Source organism: Furipterus horrens, unplaced genomic scaffold, assembly GCF_987537825.1.
Source record: "Furipterus horrens unplaced genomic scaffold, mFurHor1.1.pri manual_scaffold_6, whole genome shotgun sequence".
Taxonomy (NCBI): domain Eukaryota; kingdom Metazoa; phylum Chordata; class Mammalia; order Chiroptera; family Furipteridae; genus Furipterus; species Furipterus horrens.
This window is the reverse complement of record NW_028327176.1, coordinates 190935834-190961527: the sequence shown is the minus strand read 5'-3', so window position 1 is coordinate 190961527 and position 25694 is coordinate 190935834. Positions and strand designations below refer to the sequence as shown.

The 25694-nt window shown below is 45.0% G+C and overlaps 1 protein-coding gene across 8 annotated transcripts in view; it reads right to left on the bottom strand.

Moving 5' to 3' along the window:
• QKI (QKI, KH domain containing RNA binding) overlaps positions 1-25694 on the bottom strand; it is a 125738-nt gene that overhangs the window by 18009 nt on the left and 82035 nt on the right. For all 8 annotated transcript variants that reach the window (XM_090280064.1, XM_090280065.1, XM_090280066.1 and 5 more), the window contains exon 4: positions 15835-15978. In XM_090280064.1, coding sequence (XP_090136190.1) covers positions 15835-15978 — 144 coding nt within the window. The remainder of the gene's footprint in view (positions 1-15834; positions 15979-25694) is intronic.

The window sequence follows — 25694 nt, the reverse complement described above, 5'->3', positions numbered from 1 at the left end:
AATAGTGGCTGGACTCTTTCTAGCAGATCTTGTACATCAACTACTAATCTCTAAAACATATCAAGTAGTTTTACCTTAGAACAATATTGTTCTTTTTCCATCAAGGCAGAAACAGATCCATCTAAAAGCAGTAATCTCAGGAAAAAAAGCCATGTCTCATAGTAAGTATGTATTTCTTCCTATGCAAAATACAGTATGATACAATTTGAGATTTTCTTACTTCTAGTAGACTTAACAAGAACAACAAACTTCCGAAAGATTTAGATGATCTACAATTCAGGCTGCATACCAGTGTTTGTAGAGCCACACCATTACCTTATGAAAGAAAGGACCTCGAAAGCTGATTGTTTCTTAAACATTATCAGACTATTTGGTTGGGCAATAGCAGAAAAGACATAAAAACAGTAACTGCAAGCTTAATAGAGCTTTGTTCCGCGGTGAAAGATGAAGAACAGGAGCCCGAAAACAATAATGATTTAAGACCCTGGTGGCTGTGAGAGGCGTATGTGAGGCGGCGGCAAACATTTAAAAACTACACCGGCCGTGTCGGTGCGGGTGGGGGCAAGGGGTGGAGAGGAGACCCTTGCAGGGTATCATGACAACAGCAAATTCTGAAAACGAGAACATACAAAATGCCTATGTATTCAGAATAAGCACCGGTCTACAGGAAGGAAAAGAAATTTACTTTTACGAAACATGGATTATTACCAAGGCCCAACCCCATGCCTAAGGATATAAGGAATTAGAGGTGACCCCTGCCTGTGAGACTTATCGTCCAGTTTGGGGAGAGGCAGAAATGCAGTGTAAGCTCAGGGAAGCATGGTAGGCACTCTGACACAGTCTACACAGACACTGAAAGTCCCCACGGAGGAGCGCGGGGAAAGGACGCCAGGCCACGTCAACCATCTGAGTAGGAGCACAATGCAAAACGTGACTTCCATTTTCAGGGGCCAGCAGCGAGAACAAGCTCGCCCGTGAGGGTCTGTGACAACACTGTCAGTCCGATCGGCTGGCCTTAAGACTTGCAGGAATGCTACTGTACCCTGTCCTCCTTCTAAGAGGCTCTTTCAAGTAACGCGTTTGTCACTAGGAAATGTTTGTGGATTTCTGAGTCATCGGGCACAATCTGATGACCGCAAAGGGGAGCAGAGGCACAAAGCAGCCTGGGTCTCAGAGCAGTGTGAAGTCACCGCCGCTAACGTCACTTCTACTCACACTGTTTTTGTATGTGTCATTATGGCGATAACCGAGGCCACTAATTTTGGTTGGTTCCCAAAGGAATCAAAAGACTTCACTTCATTGTCAACGGTTGACTAAACCTCTGACCTCAAACTAAGGCCACGGGAGAACAAGGGAGGGAAAGAAGAAAGGCTGGTCGTTTCTTCCAATGCCACCCGGCAGCACGGGCCTCAGGGATGCACAGGAGGCAGGTAAGTGAGGTCTTCTGCCCTGTCGTTTCTGTTCCAGACTGAGACTCATCTCACTGCCTCGGTTAGAAAAGAACCCGGCTAATAAAATCATTTCATTATTTTAAGGTTCTTTTCCCCCTGAAAAAGAAGTTAGCCTTTCTTATCCCATTTCACCTCCTAACAAGTCTGTAAGGCACTTCGGACAGGTGTTTGAGTGCCCTGCTGGTAAAATCCCACAAAGGCAGGAATCTGCACCACTGTGTCGATCGAGTACTTGAATGCTCTTCATTCCGCTTAGCTATTCGAGGAGAGCCAGGAAGGCAGGTTTCGGTCATTCAGCTACACTTGAAAAATCAAATAACAAATAAAACTTGGAATGTAAACACATTCCTTTTGGAATGAAAAATATTTTACTTCTGAAGGAAGCTGCGAGTATGCCTCCATTTTTGAAGCAGGAAACTGCAGAGCAATCTAAAAGCCTCCCTTCCAAGCAGGTATAAATAAACCAGGGGACAGCAAGCGCAGGAGCAAACCGTTTAGAGCAGGCATCAATCCTAGACCCCCTCGGCAACGCGCCCTCTGCGGCAGGGCCAGCTGGGGGCGGGGCAGCTGTGCGGCTCGGTCACGTCCTTACAGAAGAGGAAAGGCCATGTAAGAATCCCTCTGCTTACGGACTTGGAAACTTCCTTCTACAGTCGGTAAAAGCACTCCCATCAAGCAGGCTGCTTACGCACAGACACTGATTTTTGGCCACTCCTCTATTCTTTATAGCTACTGTGGTTACCCTGTTGGTTGAGCTGTTTTATGGATATTAAAAATAACACCTTATCTAATAAGTGCAACAGGACTAAACCTGTAAACTCTCAGTGACATCCAATCACCAACAGGAACAAAAGCTGCAAAGTGGGGGGGAAACGATAGATGCTGGAGCGTTTTAAGGCGCCCAGGGCTCCTCCATTAAAGTGCAGACAGCGCTGACGTCCGTCACCGGCGGGAGGTGTGGCCTCAGGCCCGGGGAACGCGCGCGTCGGACCTGTGTCACCAGCAGGAGCACATGAAGGGCACAGGCTCAGCTAGTCAGGCTGCCCAGGACTTCCCTGCGACATCTGAGGAGTTCATCACGGAAAAGAGTCACCTACCTCAACGGCTCTCTTCCCACACATGGAGAAGATGCAATGACGGACCGCCGGGGGGAGGAGCCCTGAGAAGACCCCCAGCCGCCAAGGGCAGGGTCTTAGCGCTCCTTAGACGGGCTTGGCTGTGGGGTCAACACATGATGGTGCACACTGAGCCCCCCAAACGAGAAAGCGAGGCAGGTGGCCGAGGAAAACGAAGGGCGCGCTCCCAAACCCAGAACCAGCGTAGGACGGGGCGAGGCTGCTCTGCGAGCCGCGGTAAAGCAGGCGGGCGCGCGCCCCGGCGCCACCAGTCACTTAAGTGCCTTAGCCCCCGGAGAGAGCCGATGAGGCGTCTGCTCGAGACGCGCCTCCGGCTCCAGAGTGGGGGCCACGGCAGTCCCGCTCATCCGCGGGGAGCAGCCCCGGGGACGTCTGAGGGCGCACGTGTCCTAGCACAGACCGTTTACTCCTAGACGCGCCCGCGGCAGAGCTGAAGTTACAGATGAGGCGCAGTGAGGGACCAACGACGGACACCAGACAACGGTAACAACGCACTGCGGCCGTTTTCAGCCGGCGTGCTGTGAGCGCGCTTCGAGCGCTTTTAACCTCGCCTCTGGCGGCCTGAGCCAGGGCCATGGGCCCCTTTTCCCTCGGACGGCCAAATAAAAACTGACAGCAACCAACACCCCAAGAGCTGCCTGATGGGAACGCATGAACATAGCTATTTCTTTTAGGTCGGCAAAAAAAAAAAGTGGTTTTTTTGGTGAGCCACAGAACTTTAGCAATTACTTCATGTGCGCTGCGAGGTGAAAAGGGCTGAAAACCGCTGAGACACTGAAGTTTTGTGAATGTGCGCCTGCTGTCCTGTACTCTCCTCTCACTCACACAAAGCGTGTGACGGCTTCGCTCTGGCACGCGTGGAGAGCCAGCAGCACCACGCTTGCGCTTTGGGGCCGCCATGAAGGCGTGTGAGGGTTATCTGAACACAGAGCTGTGGGAAGGTGACTGTCGATCTGACAACCAAGACGGTGACTAAGTGGCTCATAGGCGAGAAGCGTGTCCAGCGCGGAGACGCAGGACAGATGGAGGATGCATGTACCCAGTGAGATGGAGCTCATACTACTCAGAACAGTGTGGAATTTAAAACTTCGAATTTATTTCTGGAACTTTCCATGTAGCATTTTCAGACCGCCGGTGACTGAAACTGTGGATAAGTGGAGACTAGTGTTTTTGGAAAGGTAGGATCACACCAATTCAGGGGCAACACATAACGCCATTCTAGACTGAGACAATTCCAGTAGAGACAGAGTTAATGGTCCCCTACTGCTTAACAGTATTAACCTTTTGCCTTCATAAGCATTACTGTTACCACGTACCTTTCTGATGAGGATTACATCTTTTGAATGAACCCCAAAAGTAGTAGCTTTTATATCTGCTCTCTACCCGATTCCAGAAGATGCTCGCACTCCTTTCTAACTGACCGAAAAAGGCTTTTCTGATGTACATGGTTACACAAAGGCATGGGTGCTAATTTTATGAACCCTTCAATAACTTAACTTTTAAAAACCTACAAAATAATTGCTAACTGAAATGAGAAAAAGCCAGAGATCCTTAAATGAAGGGTCAAACCGGACTTTTTCTCAGGCCTTTCCCAGAGCTGGGACAGCCGCAGTCCGTTTTTTCTAAGAAAACCGCGAAGGCTGGATTAACACATGCTAGTCTGCAGAAGAGGTGCCACGTAAAACCGGTCGCTCGGGGACTGGCGGCACTCGTCTGACAAGCAAGCCCAGGAACCCCAAAGAAGAGATCAGAGAGCACTCATATTGCTTGTATTTAGACTCAGTTTTAAGCACTACTGTTTTTGTGTACTTTATATATGTATACATGTATGTAGATGTAATATGTATAAGAACACCTATGTGTGTACAACAGTTTTTAAGTTACCCGCCCTTCCAGGCTTTTTCCTTTTAGCGTAGAAAATAATCAGATATAAAAAATTAGTACACTCTTAAATGCGTTCACCCTTATTTCCAGTGACAGATTTTTATGCTCAAAATACTTCTAATTAATAAAAATCAGCAGCTAAAATGAAATTCATGAAATAGAAATATGCTTTATAAAGAAACTGCGTTTTTTAAATTTAAGAACCACACACAGAATTAGACTGAACGCCTCAGAGATCTTTACTGGCTGGTACCCATGACCGTGATCACGCCTGAGAGCCGCTGCCCGGCTTGCGGTTGAAGCCGCAGCGGCAGCGCTTCCTCCCTGCGGCAGCGCGCACAGCAGCCCCGGCTCGCTACGGGCACCCATCCGCACCCCCTGGGCTGTTTCTTAACACCTAAGTTTTTGTGCTAAAGGATGAAACAAGGAAGGACGCGGTGGATTAGAGAACAGCAGACAGTATCCCTCGCTCACCGCAGGTGTTACGTCCTAGACCCCCCGCGATAGGTGACAATCCGCGAAGCAGGAACCTTACACTTATTTTAGTATTTGTATATATTTGAAGGCTTTGTAAACCCTTCCCACACACTTATGAACTGTTCCCAGTCCCTTATTCACCTTTCCCACACTTTTATAAACACTGCTAATGTTCTTAAACATATTCTACACTCTTAAACCTGCGTAACTTTAACAGCATACGTATACAGTACCGCAAAATCCCGCGATATAATGAGAGATCCACGATAAATAATTAAATATAATATTTTTAAACATCCCGCGGTACAGCGAGGCCGCGGTAAGTGACCTGCAATATAGCGAGGGACAGCTGTATAGCGAGGGACTACCGTACTCTCCAGCCAGCTCCTAACACCACAGGTTCAACCCGGCTGATGTCCCCCAGGTGAGCAGCTTTTCTAGGAAGACAGTTGGTGCTTTATATTGTGAGCATGAATATTTAAGAGACAATTAGCTGATGGTTAAAACGAAGGCATTGGCTCTGATTCCAGTGTTAGAAGTAATTCAACTCTGGATCTGTCCTTTTATGTATTAGTTTTATATTAGATTTAGGGATTTTTAAAAAATCTTTGATTATTAAACGTCCCACAGAAAAAAGTTAATTGGTTATTGTGCGTTTGAAACTGCCCGCATTCCCCATGAAACCGCTTTTTATGATCAGAGTTCCGACTGCACACTGTCAGGAGCACACCTCTCCCTCTGCGGGAGAACGCACCGTGTACAACTGTATCTTCAGGTTCCTGGTATACGCGGCACTGGTAACTTTCTCCAGTGACTAAGCAGACCCTTTACACGGCACTGTTAGACTGAAAAACGGAACTTTCCGTTTAAGAGGTTATGAATAATAAAGTGAAGACTACCTGGGCTGCATACTAATTAACATGCGCCTCTTTAAAAAGCCTGACAAACACTGTGCCAGGTTTCCGGGGACCACGCGCCTCTGCTCATCTCTCACTGCTGGAGCACGAAGACCACCCTTCTCTGGGCACCTTCCTGAAGCCACTTCCGCGGCATCCACTCCGGGGGTCATTGCAGCGCGCCACGCCAACAGGGGTATCCTGGACATGCACACGACCCCGGGCCGGAGGGAGGTGCGCCCGCCCCACCAGCAGGGGCTGCGGCCCGCGCTCACGGTGCGCACTCCGACCCCACAGGGAAGCGGGCCGGGGCCACCCTGTGCTGGGGCGTGAGGACGCCGCCGCGACCAGAAAGCACGCTCAGGCGACAGCGAGGTGGCGGCACCGCCTGGGTCTCGTCCCACAGAGGGAACAGGCCAGAGCGATCAAATCGAGGGGAAGGAGCCGGGACACGGAGACCGGAACGGGAAGTGCAGGGTGTACGACTCCCAGGCCGCTGCCGCCGGCACCTGAAGACCACAGTGGGGGGCACCCGCGGAAGGCGGAGAAGGACCGGGCCGCAGGGTGAAAGTGTTCTGTCCGAGGGCCATTCGCCACCCTGGGCAGTGCTGATGGACGGGCGATCGGAGTTCAAGGCTGGCAGCGTCCTGGAGACAGGGCTGGGGACGCGGGAGCCCAGAAACACTGACTGGCGAGAAGACCACTCTAGAAAGTGCCTGCGTTTGAGGAGAGCAGGCCACTTCTGCAGAGCCCGCAGCAGGGGACCAAATGCATCACCGGCAGACTCACTAGTTCCGTCCTAAGCCCCCTCGCACCACCCCCCCCAGATCTCTGCGCTGAGTCGGGGTGCCCACCCTGCTTACCCGCAGCTCCTCAATACCCCCTGTGAGGTGGGCTGGCTGGCTGGGGCAGTAAGAGCGAGGGAGTCTTGGAACCTCCCAAGGGCGTTAGGATTCCATGATTCTGAATTCAGTAATCAAAATATTTTATTTAAACAGAGTAGACTGCCATCACCCACAGGTGGATTCATACGGTAAATTAATAGCACAAAGTAAGCCAACTCATAATCTGCTGGCTTGCTCAGGGCTATGTTCCACCAGCGCTTAAGCTATAACATAAGCGGAGGCTAGGTCGGTTTCAAGGCAGAACTTTAAAAACCACTCAAGTTAAATTTTACATATAAATATACACATTAAAGAGTGAATGCTGGCCCCCTACGAAAGCATTAAAGGTTGAGAGAATAAAAAACAAGTCACATATTCTTATGCAAGTCCGCACTATAGGATTCAGAGTACTCCTCATAAAGGGGTTTACTATGCCTAAGTGTGACTTTTGAAATTAAAATTTCAACACCCAGTTACCCAAAATACAAAAGAAAATTAAGCCATAAAATGAGCTACCAAATTAGCTTACCTGAAGCACTCTTAGTATTAAAATGCTCATCTGAACTGTAATATACTATTAAAATTTCACAAAGGTAGTGTCTGAATAATTTTACTAATACAGCACTTCAAATGTTGCCAAGAGAAATTAAAGGGTTAAAATTATAAGCAAATTAAATAAAATAAGGAACATATGATTTCCTTAACTTTTTGCCAATTCAATTTCAATGTTGACTAATACAAAGTGAATGGATTAAAAACGCTTTGCCTCCATGTAAGGAACATGATGCTAGTTACCAACGGTCAGAAGGGCACGCAAACAAATTAAAGAGATGTATGAAAATAACTGAACTGTAGAAAATATAGTGAGAAACCACTCGCCTATTTTCCTATTGAATAATTTTAATTCTTAAATAAATTTACATTTTAAATTAAATTTAGAGTATTTGCATAGAATATCATACATTTAATAAATATTTTTAAAAAATCAAAATGCATTATCCCAGCTGGTGAGCAGCATATTTACAATTAAGAGATAGTGACATTAATATTTTAGAATAAACAGGCATTTTGGAAACTTATCTGTCACTGGGTTAAGTTTTATTAATTTACTATAGGATTTTAACCAGGCTACTTTAACATGCAATTATACTTAAAGGAGTAAATATTAATATACAAACAATATACTTATTGCACTTCTAAGAATATTATATACCTGCTCATCTGACACAATCATTTTGCATACCTGTATCTCCTTGTGAAACATTTCTGAAAGACGCATCTACATTTTTAGGCTACAAAAATTGGCAACCAAATGATTACTTTCCTTATGAAACTGTACCGAAAGGCTTGGAAATGTTATTATAAGAGAGTATTTTATAGTCTCAAAGTTTCAGGTACTTAAATCTCACTCAGAGTTGTTTCTGAACTAGGGCCCTCGCTGCTCTGTTGAGGACCGCGGGGCGGGCGGAGGGGGCGCAGGGGGCGCAGCCTCGGTTCTGGCCGCCACCCCAGGCGTTAGGGGGGCAGCAGCCCGCTGAGACGCCATCACACTGCGGCCAGTGCTCCTGAGACAGGGAGCGCTGAAGCTCCCTCTGAAACACGCGCATGCAACCTGTATAACCCAGTTCCTGAGCCTGAGTACCCTACCCCCCCCAAACTATAAATGTACGTCTTACTTTGTGAGACAGACAGGACAAGTGTGAAGATATAAATTTATTACACATACCAAGAAAAATTAAACATCAGGTTAAGGTTTATTAAAACAACTTTTTAGTAGAACCATTTGAAGACTATTTAATTTGGGAAGGGAAAGTTACATGTAGAATCTTCTCTCTCCCCGGGAGACTTGGAACAAAACACCCTGCCTTAGGGCGCCTGGGCCGATGCGCTGACTGCCCTGAGGATGGGTGGGACCGGAGCGCTGACGGCCCAGCATACAGCCCCGCCTCCAGGGAGGCAGCCAGGACTGGCTCCTTCCAAATCCCTGACTTTTGAGTTTATCCAAACCTGCCAAATTGCCTTAAGTAAATGCCTCTCACATCTGAGAAGTCTCACGGCAATTCACTGAGTCCGGCAGCCTGGCAAATCCAAACTCAGCCCTGTGGTCCTGCAGCTGAACCACCACAATGGTAATTCTGCTCTGACACTGAAGAGACTGCTAATGACTGTCCTCAGGGCCCCCAGAGCGAAAGGGCTGTGCACAGGGGGTACAGCAGCAGCACCTCCCTTCCCAGGGGAGAGGCGGTCTCCCCTAATGCACCTCCCTCGAGGCGCAGCAGCACCACAGCTGGGTGGCTTTTAACCTCCAGTTTCCCAGCCAGCCTGCCTTCCCAGTGAGAGGAACGGAGCAGTAACGCCGTACATCACAAGGACGGAGACACTGGTCAAGCACAAAATGCAGAGCCACCATTTCATTGAAGATCCAGTTGAAAACCTTGAACCAGAAGATTCCCATCTCTAGAGTCATTATCTCTCTTCCTCTTCCTAACTTACTCTTTACCTACTTTTATATATTTGCAGGTTATAATCAAAACACAGTACCTGAGTCAAATGCATATGGCCTCAGAAACGTAAAAGGCAAACCTAAAAGTACTTCGTGATGCGTCTCCTTTTCTCTAACTCTCCCAAACTTTGACGACCTTGACATCTACACTTTTTAAATTAGTGAAATAAAATTACTTCTGATTTGAAAAAATCTTCAAATTTCATACTGTTCCTTGAAATAACTGCCAACAACCTTAAATTTCAAAACCCCCAGTTGGAAATTTGTCAGAACCTATTAGACCAATTATTTAGTTTAATATTACTGAACTCTATGTATATAAATGCTTTCATAAAGAGATCCGCTATACATTCAAAACTGACTCACGCCCCGGCTGACGTGGGTCAGTGGGCTGAACACCAGCCTGTGAACTGCAAGGCTGCCGGCTGGATTCCTGGTCAGGGCACAGGCCAGGGTAGCAGGCCAGCTCCCCGACTGGGGGTGTCAAGAGGCAACCAGTCAAGGGTTCTCTCCCTCTCCCCCCTCTCTTTAAAAAATAAAGCACTGGTTCATGTTGAAGTTCTCAAGCACCAAAAGTAAACTTAAAGAGAAAAGGAAAGACCAAAGAAAAAGACATAATTATGCCCATCATAAAGTAAAAAAGCCTCAAAACAAACCAAGAGAAACACTCCGCGTTCTTTGGCACGGGCAGCCCCTGTGCGCGCCTGGCCGTCTTGAATGAGGACACCATGTACATCCAGCAGCTACTCCTCCAGTCCTTCCAGGTCAGTGTTCTATCTCAACAGAAGCCTTTCACCTCATTCCTGCTGAACGGGAAGAAGACTTGCAGCAAGAGGAGGAGATTCAGGGGTGTTTCCCTCACCTCTCCTTCCTCAGTCTTCCTATCAGCAGGCCAGGACGATAGTCCCTTACTTCTGCTTCTAGTGTTTTTAGGGTCTTTGGGAGAGACTAAAAAGATCACAGAACACATATCCATGAGGGCCTAGCTAATGAATACAGGTATTATTTTCTAACTTGCTGAGATGAGAGTTAACTGAAAGAGAAATGCTATTGAACACCTGAGATGGTAGGTGCAAACCCATAGTTGAGTGAGAAGAGGGAGTGTGTGTTTGGGAGGGAGGGGGCATTTTACCATGTCTTAGTAACATTAATACATGGTCTTCATAGTTCTCTCGTTTATTACGCCACTGAAAACAAAAGCAGATACTGAGATGAGGACCAGCAATGAGAATCTCTAAGGAGGAAACAGAATGACTTCCTCTCGGTACGCTGCCTCCATCCTGTGACCGGGCACTGCGTGGCCACCACTCTTGCCAATGGTGTAGGTGAGGTATCTAGTCCATGCACCATATAAGACAATAGGATGAAAAAAGAGGAAACACGTGTCTTGTATTTCTACATAATTGAAATAATAATTATGACCTTCCAAGGACTTCCAAGGCAGCTGAGCAGTAATAATCCAATTCTACAAATAAGACAGTCCCTGACCATGATTTGTGTCAATCCTATTGTAAGTATTTTCGTTTTTAATAACCTGAAACGCACATCGTGCCATCGCTAAAATGCATGGATACTAATCCTCTCTGTCTCTGTGAATCTGTATCTTGAACTTTTAGTTCAGGCCTCACCAACCTACGTAAAATCTTCTCCCTAAGCACCCAGTGCACCTCGACTCCTTCCTAGGAACACCTGTGACATTTTCTGGTTGCCACCTGCGTACTGCTTGGATACCATCTGCCTGAGAGAATCCACAAACGGAACTTAATTTTGGGGGCCAAAACAAAGGCTTCAAATTTAATACAAGGGGAAAGCTGCCAAGGAGTGAACCCCTTCAGCGACCACACCGTGGGCAGACGGGTTGTGTACACTACAAACACGTCAGACACAGGACCAGGCCGCGCGCGTGAGCACCCCACGTGAGACCAAGCGCACACGAGCACGCATTTTACAATGAGTGAATGGGGACCTTCAGACACCTTTAGTGACTAACAAAACCAGGGGGGAAACAGGTAAGGAAGAGAGAAGCCCTGAACAACGTTTCCAACCCCCTCCACCTCACCGCGTTTACACCGTGCGCACGCAACTACTGCAGAACACACATCTTCTATGTGCACATGGGTTATTCACCAAAAGAGACCACAGGCTGGACTATAAAAAAGTTCTAAGTAGATTCAAAAGGACTAAAATGTTAGTTTTTTCTTTTTGGCACAGAACAGAATTAAATTAGAGATCAGTCACAGTAAGATAGAGAAGCCCCAAATATTTGGAAATATTTGCTAATATTCCATGGGTCAATGAAGAAATCATGGAAGGAACCAGAAAATATACTGAACTAAATGGCATTGAAAATAAAACAATATTATTTGGGGGGATGCACCTAAAGCATTATTCCTATTGCAATTTAAACTTTTAAGACAGGTCTCAAAACAGAAAAGGTCTCAATCACTGGTCTTCCGCCTTTAAGAAGCATGAAAGTGATACTGAACCAAAATCAGGTGGAGGAACGCATAAAAGGAGAATCAAAAATAGAAAAAAGTAACAAACAGAGAAAACCAACAAAAACAAAAGCTGGTTCTTAGAGGAGATCAAAAAATTTAATGAAGCTATAGAGCCAGAATGATCAACAGAAAAAGGAATGAAAAGGGAACATTACTACAGATCCTAAGGACCTTAAGGTAAAAAGGAAATATTATGAATAACTTCGTGACAGAAATCTTAACTTAGATGACATAAATTAATTCCTTGAAAAATACATACAAGAAAAAAAATCAGGAAAGTTCAATATTTTACAAATAAATTAAATCTGTAATTAAAAGTTTTCTCCCCAAAACACAAAATACAAGGTAAGCTACAGATCAGAATATTTGTCTAATAAAAGATTTATTCCCAATATATACAAAGAATTGCTATATTAAGTTTGCCAAAGAGTCTGTTTAGTTTTTTTTTCTGTAAAATAAGAGGCATTTTTCACTTTCCCCAGTAACTTGACTGATCTGGAGGTTCTGAGAATGGCGGCTGCCTCCCGTGTGGCATAGCCCTGATGGTGCTCAGCTGGTACCGTGACCTGACTGCTGTCCACTTCAGCGGGTGTCCCCGCCCGTGGAGCGCTGCCCACCGAGGAACCTCCAGCATGAACCTTTGCAAACCACTTCCGACACATTGGAGCAGTCAGAGCACCTTCTCCATACCCTGCACAAACCCTTTCTTTTGTTTCAGTTTACCTTTCTCGATGTAATTAAGCATAATATGCCAAAAACGTTTTTTCTTCCATCTTCAATATCAAAACAGCTACACAAAATTCACTTCACCAATTTTGATAATCTTTTTAATGCATGCTGATATGACAGCTGTCACGATAGAATCTAACAAAGTTGTTTCAAATTCAGTTAAAGACAACTAAGTGCCACCAAAGCCACCTTATGAAAAAAGCCAAACGAACTTTTCGGCCACCCCAATAACTCAGTAAAAGAAGATGAGGCAATAAAATAGATTTAAACAGACAGACTTCATGAAAGAAGATGCATGAGTTGCCAAAAGGCACACTCAGATATGCTCAGCATCGCTTGGCCTCAGAGAAACGGACGTTAAAGCTGCCGCAGGTGAAGGGTGACCAAGCTGTGATGGATCTCGTCTGTGGGATTCTAATCATCAGCGAAAAGGAACGACCCACCCATTCATGCAACGGTACGGACGCACCTCAAAAAAAAGCCATGCCGGTTCCAGGCACAAAATAATTCTCCTTTATCTTAAGTTAATAAAGGTAAACTGAATGTATTAAAAAGTTGACCTTACACAACCAGAGAGCAGAAGGGTGGGAGCCAATGGCTGGGAGGTAAGGGGAACGAGACCAGAAAAATCCTGGTCAAAGGACACAAGTGTTTAATTACACAACGAGTGAGTTACGGGGACCCAGGGGACAGCTTGGTGGTGACAGTGGACAATCCTGTCTTACAGTCTTGAAATGTGCTAAGAGTGTATCTTAAAAATTGGTAGCTACGTGAGGTGATGGAGGTGTTACCTCGGCTGTGATAATCATTTCCCAATTCCTATTGTGTATCAAAGTCATATTCTATGATTTTTATTTGTCAACCCTATGTCAATAAGACTGAAAAAAAATAGTTTTGGGACTATAAGGGGGAGAAGGGCAAAAGGAACCCCACCGTTTGTCGGGGGGCAGTGGGAGAGAGGTGGTTAACTGATGGGAAGAGTGAGAGAATGTTTGGGGTGATAGAAACCCCGATGGAGGGCGTGATTATAAGCGTATACAGCTTCAATACTCAAACTCTACACTTAAAACGAATGTGTTTCATGGTATGCTTAAAAAGGAATGGGGAAAGAACCCTCAAGAAGCGATTCCTGTCTTCATGTCTTCAAAATGACGCCATTAGCATTAAAAATAAAAATGAGGCTCAACTGTGTTTAAATCAGACCTGACCGTTTCCGCATTTCACAGATTATCTCTAGAACACTAAATATGAAGTATTCTTGAAATGATTCTGATGGCCAATTAAATCTGGAAATGGTTCCTACCAGAGGCCCCCAATCCTTACTGGCATGTTAGAGACTTCATGTACCCGAATATCTATGAAAAAAACGACTCACAAAATACAGTGCGGGGAATGTCAGCCACTCCAAGGACCCTACGTAAAATACTTCTCCGCGCACCACGGCCCTGCGACACAGTCAGCCTGGACAAGTACCCGTGAACACGCACCAGCACGGGAAGAGCTGCGTGGATGGGCAACAGGCATCTCCAACGTCCTGGGTCCAAAACTAACCCTACTGATGCCGCCCAAGTCTTGTCCTCCCAACGTCCCCCTCAGCAGGGTAGTCACGTTACATCCTCCCAGTTGTTCAGGCGAAAAACTGACGCCTTCTCGACTCGACGCTTTCTTTCTAACGGCGCCCAGACCGCCTGTTCGCCGAGCCTGCCAGCTTCGCCTCAAACACACACTCAGCATCGGACCCCGCTTCCCCTCGACCGCTGTGGCACCGGGGCCCCCCCACCCTCGTCTCCCATTTGGATGAACGCAGCAGTTCAGAAACAGGCCAGGCAGTTCACGGGTTTTCTGGGCGCAGGCTCGTCCACAGACGCGCAAGCAGCGGCCCCGGACACTGGGGAACACAGGAGCGTGGCTGTGTTTCCGGGACATTTGTGAACCAACAATGGGATTTCAGCTTCATATGAAGTGCTGCTTTGCTTTAAAATATAAATTGTATGAATGTTTTGAAAAGCTTCTTTTAAAATCTATTTTAGCCTTTTAATATTGAAAGACAAATAATCAGAAAAACCAAGTGGCCCTGAGAGGACCCTGGCTCCGATTCTCACTGCGTAAACGAGGAAGCAGGCAGAGATGCGCTCACTTTCTGAGACACTCACAGCTGGTTAATGATACGGCAGACTGCTAACTCGATGTTCTTTCCCACCTTAACAGTTTTTAGAACTCAAGTAGCTTACAGAATGGTTAGGGTACTCTAACAGGTAAGGGTCTTAGTTATCAGACGCTGCCCTAATGTCTCAGGTGAAATCATCTGTTTAGCTACACGAGCTGAAGACCTCCAGTTGCAACAACAAATAAAGGACTAACGGTAAGTAACGTGTTCTGATCACGCAACTAACAGCCCAGTATGCTTAGGAGTAAAAACCCCTTTTCTATACATCTTTTCAATATTGCATAATTATTTTTAAAAAGGAAAAGTTACATGGTTTAATAGTGTACAATTACAGACTTTACACTTAACCTGCTTGTTTATATTCCTTATAAGACCTATCAAACAGAATTTACATGGAATTATTTTCTTCCAGGGAGTGTTTTCTGTTAGCTAAATGGAAATGTTTCTGTGTCGTAAGTTTACTTGTGGAACAGACGACCTAGGGGAACAGAACGGAAGACCTTTTATGCGTTTATGTAAATGCCAACAAATTTCTGTTGGACAGAATATTAATAATATTCCTAGTATTTTTCGATAGAAAGTTAGAGTCCGCATTTCCATATATTTTACTAATATAAAAAATTTTAAATGTCTTAGAAAACCAGTAATTTATTTTTATTTCCCATTGAAAAAGAAAAACTCTGGCAGGAGCGCAGCCGTCCCGGCTGAAGCGACTCCAGTTCTGCGACGGCGAGGAAGAGGCGAGGGCTGGCTGGGCAGGATGGAGGGGGAAGGGGAAGATCGGGGGGGGGGGGCAGAGGAGGGGACACAGAGGCGCCGGGTCCGCTGCGGAGAGGGAGCCCCGACGGCGCCGCGGGCAAATCCCGCTCCGGGCCGATCGCCTTTCTGATCGCCTTTCTGCGCGAGGGACCGACAGGCCAGGAGCAGCGCAGCGCAGGCGGCGCGCCCCTCCCGCCGCGGCCCCTCCCGACGTCTGCAGACGCACTGCCCCTCCGGGGGGCCCGCCGTCGCCCTCCGCGCGCTGCTTCTGGAAGGCGCGCCCCCGCGGCACCCCCTCCCCAAACCCGAACGGGCGTCCCCGCGCGCCTGCCGCGGTGAAGAGGCTGTGAGCTCCCGCCGTGTCACCGCCACGCGGCTAAGAGCGCAGCGCGTGCGCCACAACAGCCGCACGGCCGTTCACACGGAGACAGACGGGGCAGCGCTACTTACTGCGGGAACCAGCAGCTTCTTCACCTCCTCCACGGCTCTCTTCAGCTTGATCTCCGCCCTGTTCTGCGCGTCCTCCACGGTGATCAGGACGTGCAGGTCCTCGTTGAGATGCTCCCAGTTGGGCTTGCCTCTGTTCTGCTCCTCCTGAAACAGCCACGAAGTGCACTGTTACAAGCTTTCCTTTCCAAAAAGAAAGACTGTTTTTCATAATATCAACCCGCTGTCAATTATTTAAACTAGGTTTGCATTATTTTTCTATGAGGGCATTAAAATATTTTGAGTTATTTTCCTGGTGAAACCACCCAGTGGGTCACAGCTGACTCAACAAGTATCCGACAGGCACGCACTGCACACCGAGCGTGGAGCCGGCCGCGGGGGCCCTGACCGCGAGCCAGGCGACCGTGGCCCTGCCGTGCTCTGGGGAACTCGGAGAGCCATCCGTGGCGGCATCCCTGGGTCACCATGTTACTTCTCTATTTTATTATAAGTAAACAGGAGGGCATCAGGGTTGGGTTAAGTCTGCCATCATCAAAGTCACACAGCTAATTAGTTGCCAATTTAGGATCTTAATCAAAGTTATGGAGACTCAAATTCAGTCATTTATTTTGTTACAATTACTTTTAATAACATTGACTGAATTCAAGATCAGGGAAAGTACTTTGCAAAGAGCCATTATGTAATAGAAATGCCATCTGTTTTCAGTATTTCAAGTAATTTATAAAACTATTTCATTATAATCACAATAAGAAAAACTACCTTTCCATCATTAGCTTACTTTAAATAGAGTGAACTGTAAGGTTCCTCTTTAGTTCTGTCAACTTGTAAATCCCAGTTTAATAGAGAATATCTACACTTCATTTCCTTGATGTGCTCCATCACCTCATGAGGACCACCTCCAGGCTGGAAACACTGTCAAGCTACAGAGGCTGAAAAGCAGAGTGGGCCACATTTCCCCTTTGCCTATGACAAAATAATTTCAGAACTGCTTCTTGAATTAGGTTTTAGAGATAATGTAATCTATTTATAAATAATTTACAATATATAACTTAAAAATACCACTTTAAATATTAAACATGAGAATATAAACTTATTATAAGTATAAAAATGGTATAAATAAAGGCACCTGTCTCCGTACAAGGTGCCATATAAGCAATAAATAATACTGCTTGTAGGTCTCTATTTACTAAATTGTGAGAAAAAAATTAATCGAAACCAACCTAGAACTGACATAGATGTTATAATTAATAGAAACACACACTGATGGTCAGAGCGCGTGTGCGAGAGGGACACTAATGCATAAAGATACTAATACAAAAAGACCTGAGGAATATTTATAATTCAGAATGTTTTAGAAAGACCTAAGAATGAAAACTAAAATTATATGTGACTTACCACAGAAACTTTTATGCACTGGCAGGACAAAAGCCAGGGGATTTTAAAGGAGGAGGATTTTTATTCACATGACAGAAACAGAGAAAGAAGCTGCAGTATAACTTCACATTATGCTTTATTATAGGAATAAATTTATGAGTTGTAAAACGCCTTAGTAAATACACACTCAATTCCACAACTGAAGTGTCAAATTAAAAATGCAGAAGTAAAGACAGTTACACTTATCCTAATAACCACTACAAAATAAAGTTTTGCTAACAGTTTTAAAAACTGTTCAAAGGATTTGAAAGACTTATAGAAAAAGATGGTGAAATTATAATTCAATTGTGTTCCTTCATTCCCTCCTGAATTCCTCTAAAACACGAGGTCTGTCCAGAAAATATCCAGCTATGTAATATGAAAAATAGAAACATTTGTTGAAAGAAACACAAGAAACACTGTACACAGGACAATGACACCTCAGTCCCCTTCTAAGCAGGCACCTGGGACCTCACACAGCTCTCCCAGTCCCTATCAGCTGCCCCGTCATATTTTCCTGAATCTCATCGACAGTCTGAAATCTCTCCACTTTCAAAGGTGATTTAGTTTTGGGAAAAGCCAGAAGTTGCAGAGCGCAAAGTCTGGGCTGCAGGGGGGCTGAGTCACCTGGGTGATTAGATGTTTCGCAAAAAAACTCTGCACGAGACGTGACGCATGAGCAGGTGCATTGTCTTGGTGAAGCTGCCAGTCGCCAGCGGCCCATAGCGGCAGCTTCTGCAACATCCAAATGTTCAAGCTTAACGCAAAACTGGACGCAGATTCATTGCTCTGCTCTCTCAGTCACTTTGAATACAACGGCCACACAGCACACATGCTCACTCAATGGTGTCGACCACCCCCGCTGACTTGTACAGTGAAGTTGCCACTGTTCACACACGTGTATTCCAGTCCTCCCTCCTTGGCTGCCAGGTTACATCAATGTCATGCAAAACATTTTCCTTATATTAACAAATGCTGGACTTTTCCTGCACAAACCTCATTCAGTAGTAAAAATGTACAAACTCATGAGGCAAGAAAAAAATGGGAAACAATTTAGAACTTAGAAAACAAATGGCTAACTTAACGATGAGCTTAGTCAACCCAAGTGAGAAGGAACCAATTTATATTGCAGACCTCTGCCACCCAAAAAGGCAGGGGAAAATGGCAGCAATGAGGCAATGGGGAGGGGAGAAGGCTAAGACTGAAATTCTCACTGACCAAATTCTCACGAAAGAGCAGCTGAATCTCCACATCCCTGCCCACAAAGAGCTGACTACGTAGCACTCCCTAATTCCCAACAACACTAAAAATGTATTCGTAACGAGTTCCACTTTCTGGAGCTGGGTTTCGAGGGGCAGTTAATGGGGTCCCTATACACCACCACTCTACACCTCCAGAAAAGGACTGCCAGCCCACTCACTGGGGGCTGGTTAGATCCCCCATTTCTGTGGGGAGTCTAACCAGCGCAACAGAAAACAACCTCAAGAAAGAAAGCAACCCCTGAGCAGAGAGGAAAACTAAAACATCTGCGGAGTTAAGACAAAATATGGCATCCTTCAAACTAGTAGAGAATTTTCTTAAAAGAATTCAAAACATACTGGGTTGGCCAAAGAGTTCTGTTTTAATTAAAGAGTTTAGTTTTCATTAAAACTAAAAAGGTGCTTTCATTTTCACCAATAACTTCACTGAACAAATGTATTCGCCACTTTGTTTCACTACCTTCTGCCGTCTTTCCGGCGACTTCACAATTCCACCTTCCCCAAACTTTCTCTCTCTTTGAGCAAAGAACTCTTCCAGGTGCCTTTTGCAGTCGTCCAGAGAACTGAAATTTTTTCCATTAAGAAAACTTTGTTAAGACCCAAATAAATGGAAGTCCGAAGGTGCAACATCGGGGGAAGACGGTGGATGAATCGGGACTTCTCTGCCAGGCTGTGACAGTTTTTGCCTGGTCATCAAAGAAACACGCGGTCTTGTGTTATCCTGATGGAAGGTTCTGCATTTTCTGTTGCCTAATTCCAGATGCTTTTCGTCAAGTGCCCCTTTCCGTTGGTCTAATTGGGAGCAGTCCTTGCTGGAATTAACCGTTTGGTCTTCTGGAAGAAACTCGTAATAGAGGCCTCCCTTCCCACCCCACCATATACACAATATAACCTTCTTGGGATGGAGACTGGCCTTTGGTGTGGTTGGTGGTTCATTTTGCTTCCCCACCATCTCTTCCATTCCACATTATTGGAAAGCATACACTTTTCATCGCCTGCCACAATTTGTTTTAAAAATGGAATGTTTGTGTCACATTTCAGTAGAGCATCGCATGCAGAAATAAAGTCAAGAAGATCCTCCCACCCCCCTAACCAAGCTGGTGGAAATGATTTTCAGCCCTTGATTTGAATATTCTGAGTATGTCAGCTGTCTCCCATGTGGTACAATAGGTTGATGGTTTGCAATTAATGTCTCAATTTGATCGCTATCAACTTCAACTGGTCTACCCAAGCACGGAGCATCATCCAGCGAGACTCTCCAGCACAAAGCTTTGCAAACCACTTTTGACACAATCAGTCACAGCACCTTCTCCGTACATTAAAAAAATATTTTTTTTACAGTTCAGTTGCTTTTTTGAAATAATTAAGCTTAATATGCCACAAATGTTGCAGATTTTCTTCCATCTTCAATATTAAAATGGCTACACAAAAGTTCATCAATTTTAATTAAGTATTTTTTAATCACACGCTGATATGACAGCTATCACAATACAATCTAACAAAATTGCTTCGAATGAAGTTAAAGACAAGCAAGCGCTACTGGAGCCATCGTACGTAAAAAACCAAAAGAACCTTCTGGCTGACCCAAAACCGAAACATAAAAAAGATGACACTAAAAATAGGATGGTAGGAATAAAAAGCTGGATAGAGTGGTTAGAGGAAGAAACTGAGGTCAGCAAGGGCAGAGACAGAAAGTGGTAGAATAATATAAAAATCACAGGTCTGCTCCAAAAGGTTCAGAAACTGAATGACAAATGTCTCACCATGAAAAAGGAAGCAGAAGAGAGAAAAATCATCAACAGAATACATACTTCTACAACGAAACTGAAGGATAAGCGCTTTTAAATGAAGAGAGCTTACTGAGTTCTCACCAAGATCGGATAAATGAGACGGGGGAAAAATCAACTAGACGCATGTACACAGTGCAGTAACGACGACTCTCTTAAAGAGCGGAAGGTTGGGGGAGGGGCAGGCAGACAACAGCGAGAGGGAGAAACCCATGTGTTCCATGTCAGGTCTCAAAGAATTACATATTTTTAATCTATGACCATATCAGACCTCATATTTAAAAGAAGGTTTTATGATAATTCTATCCAGAAGTCACATTTATCCAATTGCCAGAATTCACATCTATCCAATTGTGGTTTATTCTAACTCAGGACGAGTTATGATTAAGTAAATTCCTTCACACTGAGGTCTGAGCCTAGTAATTATTTAATACAAATATAATGTCGTCCTTTGTCCTCCTTCTGTTTCTCAAATAGATAATAAAGGAAACCTGGAATAAGCAAATACTCACAGAGGCTCTATTTCAGTCATAAGCAAGCATTAGAATAAAACTACAGGGTGCATCCTTCTGGGTGCCAAAATACCCACATTAAGGATCCACTTTAAAAATTTCTCATTTCAAAAAATAGTTTGAGGAGAAAGAGAAAGAAAAAAAAGGTTGAAACAAAGCAAAGCGGAGGGTTAACAAAAGGAATAAACACAAAAAAAAGTCACCCCTTGGAAACAGGGGCTTACGGGGCATTAATTCCTTTAGATACACTTCGAATGGTATTTCAGGACTCAACACCTGAGAGACGGATGTAGGAAAACACAGCTCATTACTGATCATTGTAAAGTCTGTCCTATTCCTGATTACCACAGTGCCTGCGTACGGCCACCCAACACAGTGTCATTTCCTTTTATGCACCAATGTATCTTCTCAAGACGGAGAACACCGTCCTCCCTGCCGACTTCCAGGCCTCCAAATCAGGTCGCCACCTGCGCGGGCCCAGCCCATCACTGTCCCCAAAGCACGTCCGACACACCATGTCCAAGCTGCAGCTCTCTGTACATCCCTTCTCCAACCCCGTCCACAATTTACACCGCAGTTCTTATTAATCCTGGGCTTTCTGAATACAAGTGCATTTTTAAAACTGGAGGACAAGGACCGACTGATTTTGTAGGAAAAGCTCTGAAATGCAGCCATACGCTTACGTGTCGAGAGAGAGAGAGAGAGAGGCTACTGCACACTCGCCCACTCCTTTCAGTCCACGCGACCTCCAGGGGCCATTTCTTGCTCACTGCCCCCCAGCATCCTTACACTCACTCCATACCGTAAGGAAACTGGCCTGTTCCCACACATGAATTCTGAGACCCCTAACTTTAGGCGAGCTACCACCCATGTCCAGAGCGGCTCCTCTTGGCCCTCCTTTGACAGTTACTTTTATTTACGTTTTGCTCTAAGTACCATACTGTAACTTAGGGCTGTAAGCGCTCGTCTTATTCCAGCTATTCCAAAGTCTGATCCCGCCCGGCTAAATACCAGAACCAGGTCGCGCTGATTTTTATACTCTTAACAGTAGGCACATACTGGCTTTCCGCATATCTGGCCTTAAACAAATATTTACTGAATTCAACAACTGAGCCTTTATTACCGAGAAGCGTCATTAAAGCCAAGCACCACACTGTGAACGAGGGCACCGCCGCCTGCCCCACACGCGCCCGCGCCCCTTTTTACTGCATCCTCTGTATCGTGTCAGACGCCTCTGGTCGCCCTGATCGTACACTGCATGCTGGCTGCTGGGCCTGCCTCCTTCTGACCTCCCATCTGACAACCTTCTATTCTTGCTCTCCTCCTAGTCACCTCTCCCAGATTTTCTACAATAGAGCTGATGGGCTCTGATTTTCATGCCCCGCCGCAAACGCTGCTTTTCCTTAGCTATTACCTCTACACTACCTTGCTTCAAACAGAGAAGGAAAACTCTGACTCCAAAAAACCTCCGCTGCCTTGCGGCATACCTCTTCAGGGGAAAGGCTAAGGGAGTAAACCCCGACAGAAAATCCGGAGCCGGAGTCCCTAAGGCGGTTTGACGTTGTAGTCAACACCGGCAACTCCTGCGGCGCACCTGAAGCCAAGCTGTATTGACTCCGTCTTTCCCTTGGACCCTTCAGCTGCGAAGAGAGGGGGGGTCTGCTGCATGGGCAACAGCAGACCCTCCATATCACCCTGCCCAGGCTCTGTAACTTCAGCTTCACTGGAGAGGACACTCCAGCGTCATCGCAAGATGTCGATTCAACACGGGAGGAGACACTGTCACTCCCGAGTCGGACTGCACAGCCATTCTCGGCGGTGCAGATACTCTTAAGAAGCTACACCATCGTCTCTCGAGACGGACGGCTGCCGACGACGACGACCTTGCTTCAATGGATCAGAAGTAGAAGGTCAAAGTCCTTCTGAAACTACAAAACTAAAGTTCTATCTTAATATAACAAAGTGACAACAAAAATAAATACATACAATTACTGTGCATAAATGTTCAAAGCACAAAAATGCTGAATGTTTTATTTAAGGGAGGCTGAAATGACAAGACAGTCTTTAAGGAAATAAAATGTAGCTTTATTTATACAATAAAGCTTCGCAGCACATAAAACAACTCTGTCATACCGTCCATGCCTGACTAGAGAGCAGTCGGACGGGATCACCAGTGACACCTCATTATGGGTCTACATCCCCGACGAGTGCACTACAGAGAAGTCAATTCCAAGTAACTCAGTCTCGTCAGGCGATGACAAGGGAACAAACTGAGGAATGAAAATGATAATGACAGCAACTAGACACGTGCTCTCTGCTGAGCTCTGTGCTAGGCCATGTGCACACTCCACCTCCTCCAATCCTCCTGCCAGACAAGAGTGCAGGTCTTATTAGCGTGTTAATAAGGAGGGTGCGGCAGACCTGACCTGTCCACGCAGCACATACGTAAATGTCCTACAGGGCCTGATTTTAGAGCCTGCGCCCTCAACAGCTGATTCCCCATACATCACCTACACGGGCCATACATTAATCAGATTTCCCCCGAACAGCCTCATCTATTAGGAAAAGAGCCATCAGCAGAAAACTGAGATCTTCAATCTTCAGAATTTTTCCTACTCTTTTACCCTTAAATGTTTTGTTTTGTTTTTTCCCCATAAAATTCTAAGCACATCTTCTCCTCAAAGAATTCTAGATGTGGTAGAAAACTGGATTGCAGATTAAAAAAATAAAAAATTTAATTTGGTAAATTTGGGTTTTGCTTTTTTAATACTGGTTTGATCTCCTAATTTCACATCGAGTACTCTTGCTCAGTAATGAATTCCTGAAGAAGTCATGTGTAAAACTAGCGACGCCCTGGCTGGGTGGCTCAGTGGACGGAGCACAGGCCTGGGAACCAAAGAGTCGCTGGCTGGATTCCCAGTCAGGCACAGGCCGGGGTGGCGGGCCAGGCCCCCAGCTGGGGGCATGAGAGGTAACCAGTCAATGCAGCTCTCTCACATGGATGTTTCTCTCGCTCTCTCCCATTCTCCCTCCCTCCCCCCTCTCTAAAAATAAAAATAAAATAAAATCTTAAAAATAAAAAAACTAGCAGGGGAGCACTGGTTAAATAGATCTCTTACATCTACAAAAATGCGTTTTTTTCTGGAACAAGAGAAATGCCTGTCAAATTCAATGACAGAAATACATAAAAATGATAAATCTGTGTGCACTTATATAGAATTTCTCCAGAGTCAATAGGTTATTAAGACTAAAATTTGGTCTTATTAATATATCTATAATTAATAAATTAGGGATAATCACAGGTTCTAACCATTACTTTTCAATAAAACATCATCCATTTCATTTTGAAGCTGATGTTTTCAGTGATGTGAAAATATTTTTTTAAAGTTCTCAACATTGAGAAACTATTATTTTTATTGGTTTTTGACTTAAAAAAAAAACACATGAGTCACTGCCCTATGAAGTTTTAAATTATGCTCTAATTACAGTACCTGTTTCAACAATAAAGTAATTCTGTAACATAAGGCATCAGAACACACTGACTGTCCTTACCCCTGCTGAGAGGCTCATTTAATTATAGATTTGTAGTCAAGCAAATGAGCACAAGACTTCTCCCCTACTGTGCTCTTAATGTGAGAGTTCATACGCCAAAACCTCCAAGATAGGAATCCAAATGTTATATATTCAAGTAAACCAAGATTCCAATAAACTCTTCTGACTATATATCAATACATTTTAGGCCACGGGATAAAGCCTCTGGTTGTTTGGTCCATGTTCACTAAGAAACTGGACATAAAGTGGTTTTACCTAATTGCTCACTGACTCAAGTTATAAAGTTGACCTCAACCATTTTTTTAACTTGAACTTGAGTCCAACAACAATGTTTTCAAAGCAAATTATTTTCTAATAATATATGAAGATCAGAATAACTTTATATTCAGGTTGTTGAAATTATCATCTAGAGAAGTCTTTATAGGCAGCAGAAATGCAATCAATGTTTATTAAATTAGGCACAATGAAACAATTTGCTAAATTCAAAGAACATTATCATGTCAATATTTTTCAAGTTAAAAACAAAAGACTATTCTCCATACTTCTCTCTCACAAAAACATGTTTCTCCTACAATCACGATAGTTAAAGACTGTTAGGGAAGGACCTCCTTGCAATTTTTATGTAGTAATTCCACTAACTCACTGGAATTAATCCACGTCCAAACTAAACTTACATATCCCCAGTTCTGGACATTTACTATGGGCCTGTCACAGTGATGAGCAAAATTAAAATTTCTCTAGCTCAGAGCTGCTTATCATATGAAAAACCACTTTAGATGTGGCCATTTAAAGATACAGGGCGAATACAAAGAAAGCTCCGGCAGAAGAGCCTTGCGGAAACTCAGGCCCGAGGTACGGCTGCGAAGGCGAGCCTGGCGACCTCCCCTGTAGGGCGAAGCGAGGCGCGGCAGGCCTGTCCTGGCCCGGCCACGGGTTCTCCATGTGCCGTGTTCACACGGCACACAGAAGCGTGCCCAGCGCCTCACAAGAGGTTTGAACGGGCTGCTCTCTCCAGGCAAAGAGGGATAAGTAACTGTAGAAAATAACACATGCATGAACACACTGACGAGCTAACACTACAGCACATAAAACTACCATGACTACAGGTTACAGTTTAAGAAAATAAAACTGGAGAAGTACTGTAGGGACAAAGAACACTAGCTGAAGATAAACTATTTTTTAATTAACTTAGTCAATAAAAATATATCGAACACATTAAATACAGAATAATTTTCAGGAGAAAGCAGCTGAGCGAGGACCCCTGTAATTTCCGAGGCTGCAGCCCCCCGGAGAGCGCAGTGGACACGCACCTGCACGGAGCGCCCCCCCCCCCCCCCCCC